This window comes from Camelina sativa, chromosome 1 (assembly GCF_000633955.1).
Source record: "Camelina sativa cultivar DH55 chromosome 1, Cs, whole genome shotgun sequence".
In the NCBI taxonomy this organism is placed as follows: domain Eukaryota; kingdom Viridiplantae; phylum Streptophyta; class Magnoliopsida; order Brassicales; family Brassicaceae; genus Camelina; species Camelina sativa.
Window position 1 is genome coordinate 21,803,703 of NC_025685.1, and position 11,449 is coordinate 21,815,151.

General features: G+C 33.9%; 2 protein-coding genes and 1 long non-coding RNA gene across 5 annotated transcripts; 2 read left to right on the forward strand and 1 right to left on the reverse strand.

Moving 5' to 3' along the window:
- Positions 638-2,924, reverse strand: LOC104701025. 3 transcript variants are annotated; one of them, XR_753704.2, is made up of 5 exons: positions 2,453-2,924; positions 2,292-2,351; positions 2,063-2,157; positions 1,440-1,798; positions 638-1,352 (listed from the first exon to the last, which is right to left on the reverse strand). It is a non-coding gene; the product is annotated as an uncharacterized LOC104701025 (long non-coding RNA). The 3 variants fall into 3 exon arrangements; XR_753693.2 differs by having other exon boundaries at positions 2,266-2,351; XR_753702.2 differs by having other exon boundaries at positions 2,266-2,351; positions 2,844-2,918.
- LOC104701038 lies at positions 3,823-4,365 on the forward strand. Its single transcript, XM_010416670.1, has one exon. The coding sequence runs from the start codon at positions 3,852-3,854 to the stop codon at positions 4,215-4,217; it is 366 nt and encodes a 121-aa protein (XP_010414972.1). The 5' UTR covers positions 3,823-3,851; the 3' UTR covers positions 4,218-4,365.
- LOC104701047 (GDSL esterase/lipase At2g19010-like) lies at positions 6,153-8,639 on the forward strand. Its single transcript, XM_010416680.1, has 5 exons — positions 6,153-6,444; positions 6,981-7,105; positions 7,657-7,881; positions 7,984-8,230; positions 8,353-8,639. Exons 1-5 carry the CDS (start codon positions 6,204-6,206, stop codon positions 8,559-8,561), a joined length of 1,047 nt encoding a protein of 348 aa, XP_010414982.1. The 5' UTR covers positions 6,153-6,203; the 3' UTR covers positions 8,562-8,639.

An 11,449-nucleotide genomic window follows, 5' to 3' on the forward strand; every position in this document is an offset into this window, starting at 1 on the left:
CATGAACAATGTGATCCATTATCCAAATCCTACACAAAACCATTGACAGACCTCATAAACAAAACATGTATTTTATAGAGAGAAACATCATCATATAGAGAAAGTTTACACATAAACAAGCATGTATATCATCGACTAGAGAACAAGCATGTATTATATAAAGATACAAAGAAAAACAAGCATGTACGAGGATGGAGAAACGTGTATCTTCGTACGTACATTTTTATATAACAATTAATTTAAAAAAAGAAAAACGTACGAGGATGCAACGGCTAGTGTGGAAATGGAGAACAAGCATGTACCAGGATGGAGAACATGTATTATATAAAGACACAAAATCATATAATAATATAACAATGTGGAGATGGAGTGAAGAACTTACGAGCAGCAACAGCGGAGGAAGGCGGCGGCTAGTGTGGAGATGGAGAACAAATGAGAGAAGGAAAGAAATCATATATATATATATTCACCCTAATATGGTCTTTAGTTTTTTACCCGCCATAATATTGGTACGAACCATAATTTACCCGCCATAGGAAAGTAAAAGATGCAAATTTATGATTCTTTTGCAAATTTTGTTTTGGTTAAATATCTCTTGTTCAACTTTCATTCAAGAAACAACAAAAGAGTTGATTATTTTTAAAAGGAAGAAATGACTTAAATCAAAAATAAAATAAAAAGAGAGCTCATAAGGTATTGCTAATTTGAAAACGAAAACTATTAAATAAAATAAAAACCCTCTTCAATTTTTGTTGATGCATTCAACTTCAATCTCATGGTTTACAAAGGTTTCCTAGAATCCATCCCTTGCGATCTGCTATAGACATATGGACGAATCCATATTTCATACCTAAGCTGTGAACCAATGTCATGGCCTCATAACACAAACCATCATCCAAATCAGGAATTTCTTTGATAGCATCCCACACGTTATTAGCTTTGTCCTCAGCTTCTTTTTCTTCATTTTCCTTTTCCCATCTTTTTTGTATCATGCCAAAAATCTGCTGAACTGAATCTTGCAGTTCATCAACAGCCTTGTTTGAGTTAAGTGCATCAGTTTCAGTTCTAGCCTTCTTTCTTGGAGGTAGCTTTCCCCCTCTTCTTGTCTCTAATGCAGAGAAAACTTCTTGAACAGATGTTTCTTCATATGCTATTTCTTCATCTTCTATTATTTGGTCACGACTTGAATTAGTTGTCCCTTCATGCTCTCTAACGTCATATGTATTTGTATCAATGGCATCACTTAATCCCACAGCATTCCTTCCAGTAGCAGTATTTGATTCAAAAATCATTCGTAAATCTCCAAAATCTTCAAATGAGTCATCACGCAGATTTGTTTTACCTGGATGAGCCTATTTGAAAATAAAAACATTTTAGTAATTTTGATACATATGAGCAACACTACTATGTTCACAAATTCTATGTTATAATTTGGTTACCTTCAAATAGTCAGCACATACTTCATCTGGAGCAGTGAATTTCTTCGTTTTAGGGTCCCACCCAAAACCAGAACTAAAACGAAAATGATCTGACAAGCCATTGTACTTATTCTTCAAGATCTTTAACCTATTTTTATACTACTTGAAGCTTTTGTTAATGCCAAGATTTTTGTTTAGTGTCGGTAACACTCTTGTCTCCACGGTTAATTTGCTGAACTTTCCATTACCATCACAAAAACCCTGATTGATTGCATCCACTAGCAGCTGTACTAACATCTTGCTTTCATGTTCTAACCACTGGTTATACTGACCTTTAGCTTTCACAGCCTGTGAATCTCCCATTGTAGTGTGTATGTTAACTATCCATACCATACAAAAAAAAAACAAACAAACAATTCATGAGTTATGATATATCCCACAGATCTCAAACAAGTATTATTTATAAACTGGCTGGCCATCAAATCGATTCCAACTTAAGAAATTTCTTTCGTTGGTATGTATATCTATGGGATAACATACACACAAACATGTTTTGTATTCTCTATTTTCTTTATTCCCAAAGTGAGCAACATGATACAAAACGTGGAAATAAAGAAAAGTAAAAAGTAATAGAAAATACTCACTTTGACAGAGAAGAAAATAAACCTCAAGTATGATAGTAGGAGAGAAGAAAGCTGCCGATCTTGAATATATATATACACCAATAAACTAACCCTAGCTAACAAGAAAGGAAGGGGAAAAGCCCATATATTATAGAATTCTTTGATCCAAAAAGAGCAGCCCACTAATGCTAAAAAATTGCCAGAAAGAAAGAATGTCAATTTACATTAGTCACTGCATTCAGCGTGTTACCTCTGTATCGCAGCAGCTACATACTATACCACTTCCTTGCTTGTAACCCTGCAGAAGTTTCTGCGAGAAAAACAAGTGTCAGCAAAACCATTCAGACTTAAATTTGCAAAAAGAATAAACAGAGTTATTCAAATAATGAGGTTAACAAAAGCAATACAAACCTCTTCCATTTGCGGCCTCCAGAAACTTTCTTATGGCAGTCAATACCAAACAGATGAGAGGCCTAAGCATTTGCTATCATGGGTTCGTACAAATCTGATCAGAGAGAGGCCTAAGCATTTGCTATCATGGGTTCGTATAAAGACATGTTTTTTTTTTAACACCAATTTGATTTGATTCACGTTTGATGAATTTGATATCATACCATCAAATTAACACCAATTTCATCAAAAAGTGAATCAAATCTGCAGTTTTTTTTGGGTTTTTTTGCAAATTCAAAAGTACCTAAGAAATTTCAAAGGATTAGGGAAAATAAGCTGTAAGGATTCTCAAGAGGTTAATTACAAAACGATTTGAAGCTTTACTCAAGAATCAAGATACAAGACAGTTTACCTTATCTATTATGAAGTTCCAGATACCATCCATTGATTCCTGCAGAAGATGAACTCGATTACACATCAACAAATTATAGGATTTTTCCAAGAGAGAAAGAGAGAAATAGAGAAAGAGAGAGAGAGAGAGTTCGGCAAAAAAAAAATTGCTAGTGTGGAAGAAAAGTCGCTAGTGTGAAAAAAAACTGCTAGTGTTGGAAGTCGTCTTTTTTTTTTGTAGATCGAAGAAAAGTCTTTTCAAAACAAATATTTTAAAATATCACCTTTAGAGGTGAAATTTTGTAAGCTATAATTTTGAACTAAAAATGTTAGAAAAGTCTCATAGAATCCCATTCAATAGATTTTTTAAAAAAATTTGTGATTTTTTGAATAACAGTAGATTTGAAGTAAGATTTATAAATTATTGATTGAATAACAAGAGATTGTAAATAATTTTTATAAATTTCACATTCAATAACATAGGATTTCAGATGATTTTAAAAAATCATCAATTAAATAATAGGAGATTTAAGAATATCCCAAAATCTCTTAAAATCCCCGGTTCAATACACCCCCTAAGATTTATTGACCACAAATGATTGGAACATTTTCTTTTTTAGAGAGACTTCTTAGCTAAGTCAGCCTTTGTGGCTATTTCCATTTCCTCCTCTATTGGAGTATAAGACAATTCATTCTTTTGAATCAAGTTTCATTTTGCCAAAAATATACATTTATGAGAAAACTTTCAAAATTTTTCCTTATTATGAAAAAGTACATTTAGTATATAAAAAAAAATTGTTATGAAATTGCCCGGCCAATAATCTAACCCTCTATAATTAATCTAAAATTAGAGAGCTTTCCCAAATAATTGTAGTCTGCCTAAATTTTCTCATTGCTCTTTCTTTAAATAGCTTAAGAAAATCACTGGCCATATATCTCTAGTCACAATATATTATATATATGCATATATAGAAACATTACCCTTACCCCACAACAAACAATCTACACGCACAACAACAACAAGAACAAAATGTTTACAAAGTCAACTCTTTTACCTTTTCTTCTAATAATCATCTTCGTCTCAGCATCTCAGGCTAGTCGTCAACTTTGGGATGGTGGATTCAGTGAGATGTTTGGATCCAAATCTGGGTTTCATGGGTTTTCTGGATTTTCGGGGACCTCTGGTGGTTCTGGAGGAGGATTCGCTTCTGGAGATGTGATGAATCCGACACATACCTGCTCGGCGCAAGGACCTTGTAGCGGTAAGAAGCTGACGTGTCCCGAGCAGTGCTACAAATCAACCAACGTTAACAAGGATGGTTATAAAAGCACCAGCCGCAGTGGAGGATGTTCATTTGACTGTACGACCAAGTGTACTGCGTCTTGTTCAAATTAACATGTTAATTTGTATAACATATACATATTACATTTATTTCTTATGTTGTTATGTTATGTTATAGCACTATATAGTTTGTATATATATGAATATAATAAAACGGTCAGTTGTATTGGAGAGTTTGTTTCTTCCTTTGTATGGATCTTGATTAGCAGCTTTCTATTAATCTATGTATATGATATGATTATGAGAGAATCTCTTAACCTTACGTACATGACCTGATTTATAAGGCAAAGCTAATCAAGACATGCATGACAATATTGATCATTTATTTACGACTCTTAATGTACTAATTGATTGGCACTATATACTATAGGAGTTTCATTTCAAGTCTTTTTGAAGATGAACAAGACATAGCATCACATGGGTACTATATAATACTTTAGATTATGTAAAAGGATGTTATAAAGTTATAAGCCATTCATCAGATTCGTACGCATGTCATCACGTCTTACGTACGAATGTTAAAACTCTCACAAATTTTAAGAATCAAAACAGCCAAGTCTGGGCAACGCCTTCATTTGTTTTCGCACGTTCTTTATTAGTAAAATAAAATTTGTTATTTATATAGGTTCATTTGAGAGATCCGAATGATCATTATATCCAAAAGATAGATCTAATAGATTGTAATCTTAGTAATAATTATAGTAATTGTTGGTGCAGGATTTAGCACCCACGACATACCGATCTAAACCGAAGGTAAACCGAGTAACTTTGCACATCAATTAAATCGGAGAACCCCTTTTGGGCTAGCTAAACGGGCCTATAAGCAGAAGCCCGACGAAGACACTCGACCGCCTCCGAGACCGCCCTCTTAGCCTGACCTGATCATCAGAAGAGGAAATTTATCATATCTTTAATCCTTTAATCCGAGATTTATGGAAAATAGACTTATCTTGTAATTAATGCATTCATATAAATAGAGATGTACCCTCTCCTTGTAAAACATCCAACAATTAATACAAAACCCTAATTTCTACTATTGATTGAAAACCCTAGCTTGTTTTCCAAGAAATCTTAATCCTCTTTTAATTTCTAGCTTTGATTCGATTGTTGAGAGAGAGTTATTAAGTGAATTTCTTTATCTCTTCAAACAAATTCATCGTGTGAAACCCAGTTTCTACAATAATTTTAATTAACATTTCGGATTGTTGTTTATATTCTGTCTTCTCTAATCCGTTCATTTCATATCTTTCGTATATGCCTATATATATTAAGTGCTCATTGCATTTATTTAGTTTGTTTAGTTAGTTCTGCTACCAAAATTTAGTATATGAATAACATTTTAAATTATACCGATTTTAAAATAATAATTATTTGACGGCTGAAGTCACTTATGAAATTAGTTGTCAGGTGGTAAAAACTCGGATCACTCCCCGTTTACAAGAAATAGAAATTAGTCTCATAACCCTATTTTAATTATACCAAATTATAAAAAGAATAAATTGCGCATACTATAAGTATTTGTGATTTGAATGATTTTGTCGGATCACAATGACCACAAATACAATCATTGTCATTAGATCACCAATTCCATTTGGTGAAAATCTAATAATATCATTACCGAAACTTATTAATTTTAAATTAAAATCACCATTTTTTATTAGTATTATAGTAAATATGAACATAACTACACTTTTTTGAAACAAGGGAGTACAAAGTACTAGTATTATGCTTTGATGTGATGCGGATAGCTTAAACAAATTATTTGAAAATTTCTTAAAATAAAATCCGAGTAGATTCACTATCACAAATTATATGGTTAACTAAAATTAAAGATAATCCCAAAATCAAAATATTGTAGTCTCCCTTAATTATCTCATTACCCCTCCTTTAAATAGCCTTTTTAATACTCTTCATAGAATCAATTTCAAATTTAAACTTAAACTTCCGGCCTCTCTTATATCACAACTTCAATTAAAAACAGTTCTTACTTCAAAAAATATTTCTTCTGTTCAGTTTCTTGTTATTTAAAGTTTGAAACAAATGGTTAAAGGAATGTCTAAAGCTTTTTGGTTAGTTGCGGCCATCGTGTCTTCGGCGGCTACGGTGGTCTATGGGCAACAAGTGCCGTGTTTCTTCATCTTTGGTGACTCACTTTCCGATAATGGCAACAGTAATAACTTGAAATCCAAGGCAAAAGTCAACTATTCACCATATGGTATTGACTTTCCAAATGGCCCGACCGGCCGGTTTACCAATGGCCGCACTATTCCGGATATTATCGGTTAGTTCCCGATTTATTCAATATACATTTGTATATCCTTTATCTAGTTTTGAAAATTGAGAAAGAAAATATTTTAAAAACTCATAAACAAATGAAAAAAAATCGTAATAGAAACTCTATAATTGGTATTCATCAATTAATACTTCGTAAAATAACATTTGATTCGTAAACCATTTTTACAATAATGTCACTAGATACAAGAGAATAACAAATATCTAGGTTAACACATATATTCAAAGTATCATTTAATCAAATATTTTCAAATTTTATTTATAATATATTAAAAAGTTAAAACTGTGACATCAACAGCTAGTCTCTCCATTTCGTACCTTCTGTGTTTCATTCATATGCGTAATAATTACGTATATTGAGATTTGAGAGACAAATACTTGTAGGTTCTATGCAGTTTTATTATTTGTATTATATTACGAAATTTGATGTCAAAAAAAAATCTTAGTCATATGTCTCGTATTATATATATGTATGCATATTCTTTACATGTGTTTGTGTAGATTAATGATGTTTTTTCTCGTTAGATGAACTATCGGGTTTTAAGGATTTCATACCGTCATTCGCCGGATCATCACCGTATCAAGCTCAGACCGGGATTAACTACGCTTCCGGTGGAGGTGGACTTCGTGAAGAAACTAGCCAACATTTGGTAAGAAGTAAGAACTAGACAAACTTATAAGTAGACTTCGTTTGGTGATAAATAACTTGCCGTTAAAATCTCATAAACTTTAGCTTAGCTCTGACCCAGTGGGCGATGCAGAAGTAATTTTTATATGGGGCACAATCTTAAAGAACTGATATTTTTGTTGATGTTAATAAATATACTACAACTTAGCATTTTTACTCGGGGCATGACCTTAAGAAACTGAAAAAAATTCTTGATTTTGATAGATATACCATACAACTTAGCTAATATTTACAAGAATTAAGAAAATGAGTATGGGGCACTTGCCCCACCCTCATAAGCCTAGATCCGCCCCTGCTCTGACCTCTGATTTCTTTGGAATTTGTTTAGTTTCAGTAGTTTTATTGTAATGCATGGGAGGATTTTCCCGGAGGTTATCTATCTTAACACTACTTTTGCTCATACGGGCTTAACTGTAGAGTTTTGATGAAATCTTTTAGTTGTAGTACCTTAATTTTTTAAATAACAAAACACTAATTATTGTAAACTGATGATATCTGGCTATATATATATAGGGAGGTAGAATCAGTCTAAGAAAGCAAATACAAAATCACAAGAGGGCGATAAAGAAAGCAAATGTATCATCAGAAAAACTGCAACAATGTCTCTACGCAATCAACATCGGAAGCAACGATTACATCAACAATTACTTTATGTCAAAGCCGTACACCACTAAGCGACGCTACACTCCTAAACAATTTGCATATTCTCTTATTATTATCTACCGTTCTCACTTGAAGGTAAAGTGGTACCATTTAAATATGTTTGTCATCTAACATATTTTTAAGATACTCGTTCATTGCTTATACTGAATTGTAATTATTTTGATTATGTGCATGTAGAATTTGCACCGTCTAGGAGCGAGGAAGGTGGCACTTTTCGGACTCAGTCAGATCGGGTGCACACCAAAGATGATGAAGTCCCACAGTGACGGTAAAAGCTGTTCCCGCGAAGTAAACGAAGCAGTGAAGATTTTTAATATGAACCTTGACGACCTTGTCATGGACTTTAATAAGAAGGTCAAAGGTTCAAAGTTTACTTTTGTTGATCTTTTCTCCGGTGGAGATCCCTTAGCCTACACTTTTCTAGGTAAACCGTATTGAACTCATGACTTTTAACAAGTTTTGGTTCCCTTGTGTTATATAAGAATATTTTAATTTTAATATAACAGTTGAACTAATTTTTCCACGCTCTTGTGATTTCATATATAGGATTTAAGGTTGGACACAAGGGTTGTTGCACCGTAACCCCGGGGGATGAACTTTGTGTCCCCAACAAGCCAGTTTGTTCAAACAGGACTGCGTATGTCTTTTGGGATGATCTTCACAGCTCGGAAGCCACCAATATGGTAGTGGCAAAGGGTTCGTTCGACGGACTCCTAACTAAACCGTACAGCATCGCCCAACTTGTAAAGGAATAGTGGCTAGCTCCTACACATTGACATGAAAATTTGATGACATTTTGATTTTGGTAGATCTTTAACAAGGACTAGTGAATGTGTATATATAACTCAATAACAAAAGTTTTTTTTGAGGCTAATCTCTGTCTCATTTAGTGGAAAGTAAAAAAAATACTCACATCTTTGTATATGAATTTAATTTCATAAAAGTTGAAATGTTGTTACATTTAACGGTTAGTTTTAGATTAGTGCAATTCTGATGCATTATAGGATTGAGTCTAAATTAATACATATAGGATTTTTTATATATGCATTGGGGATTATGATGACTATAGTCTTATAAACTTGCTGATAAACTAGGATAAATTCAATGCTTCGTTATTAGCTTTTTGATGCTTGTTGGGGTTGAGTTTGAAAACTAGAACTGAACCACACCTTCAATACTTATACCTGCATTTGAAACTTAGTCGAAGCATGGTGTGATTTGATTTCATTCCCTATCTTATTTGAACATAATACTGATTAATAATTATCAAGTAATGCATTGAAATTAAACTAATTAACACAACACACATACTTGGATTATCTTTTTCCTTTTTACCACATTTGTTAATCCAAGTAGTTGATTCCCATTATTGGAACAGCTCACCTGTAGTGACCCACATTATGTAGTATGAGAGGGACAGACGTGGAAGTAAGGACATGCCAAACTGAAAAGAAGTATCGAGAGATGACCGAAGAGATAACAATCGACCGACAGTCGATCAGTAAATCGATCAGCAACCATATGTGAAAATTGACCAGATGTTCAGTCGTACGGTCGATCGTACAGGCGTACGCGGGAAGGATAGGTCAGCTTACCAAGGGCCGTCGGAACTGGACCATGTCCGGGATGTGGGAAGGAACCCACTAAGTAGGATTTTTAAATCATAAAAATGGAGTTAGTGGAGGAGAACCCACTAATGATTTAATTAATTAAAATTAAGCACTAAGTGCAAAATATTCCACTAAGTGATTAATTAATCATAAAATGGGAGTAAGTGGAGGGAATATTCTCTTGGGAGCCACTTGTGATATGGAGTAGCAGGAGAGTGACACCTCACTCATCCATGAGAATCAATCATCAACCCTCCTTGATCCCACAATTTTTCAGAGTTTCCAGAATCTCCATTGTCATCTCTTTACATAAATAAAAGCAATAATAAAAAGTGAAATCTTACCATGGGAAAATCGATCAATGGCTTGGCGACTTTCTTCAAGACAAGAGTTTCTTCGTATGATTCTTTTCCTCTCCCTTTTATCACTTCCAATGAATCTATTTCTCCCTAATTTTCTAGGGTATCATTTTTTTTTAAATAGATCCCTTGATCTTTTTTTTTTAATTGGACAAACTTCCATGAAATCCAAAGTATGCACGAGTTTACGCGACATCCCTTGGCTCACTTCTTTGTTACCTATATTCTTATTCTTTTCTTCTCTTTTTTATTTTTTATTTTATTTTATTTTCTTTTTCTCTTTTTTTTAGAGTTACGAAGGGAAGAGAGAGGGGAACATAATTTTGAAGAAGTGCAATGTCTTGTGTGGCTTGAATGTAGAGATCTAGTCACATGTATACCAAATCCCACGGCTTGATAATTAAATCCGGTTTAGGTCCTATAAATGTTAGAGACAACGTTAGATCATCCGAATATCCATCGAATAGTGACTTTGGGGATTGTAGAGTCGGCTAACAGTCTTTCCGAACTTTGGTTATGTTGTCAAGCATAATCAAGATTCATAAGGGTGTTAATCCAAATCAAATAAATAGCTAGAATAAGATCATAATCCCCTACTAGTTTTGACTCAATAAAAAAATGTGACTCGATAAAAACGTCATATTATTGATGTAAACAGTGGAAAAATATCTCAAGTCAACAAAATAGAAAGTAGCATTATTATAGGATGGACATCCTTCCCCCCAGACCTAAATCACACCGTCCTCGGTGGGAAAAAAAGAGTTGAGGATTAAAAATCATAAGGAAAAGGTTAGGGTTTAAGAACAATGTCACCTTGATGGAATGATGTTGTGTCGACTCTTAGACGTTTTCAGGTTGCCTAAAAATTATCTAGAATTTGGCTGTGGAATGATGTGTGGTGACTAACCGTTTGTACTTCCTTTGGTTGCTTGACATCGAATATGAACTAGGCTAAGTCCATTCAAATTGTGTTTGATATATCTCTAAATGCATCCTCCTTGAAACAAAAACCTAAAACCATCAATAATAATGATAAAATAAAAATAGTAAAACATACCTAAGTAAATGAATGGTGATGGATGGTGGTAGGATGGTGTTGGTTTGGAGTTGTCTCACGGTACACGGATTAACGGTCGTGGACATCAGAAAATGATACGATGGGCATGGTACGCGGTACATATAAAAAATGGTACATGGCATTGGCTACGGTTGGTATGGCTGGTGGGGACTCTCGACATCGATCACATGAGGATTGTGATTGATCCGTTGCCTTCAGCGTACTTTGGTCATGTTGAAAATGGTCGGTCAGTAGGTGGACCTTCTTCTTCCCCTTTTTTTAGCTTTTCTGTTTTCTATTTTTTGTGTTTTTTTTTATAAACCTGAACCTAAAATGCAAAAATATTAAAAATAATATAAAATAAATCCTAAAAATAAAAACTTACTAGACATGGGTTGCCTTCCAAGAAGCGCGCTTGTTTAACGTCGTTGGCTCGACGTTAGCTTGCTTTCTCAAGCAGGGTGAGGAGAGTTGGTTGTCCTTAGACAAGCTCTCTTGGATGTTTCTCCAGTGTAGGCATCAGGTGTCTCTCTTGCATAATCTTCTTCTTTACATCTTTGAGTTGTTGAAATGAATGGTTTAGCTTCATAAAAAATTTCTCCAATGATGTTGGTGAG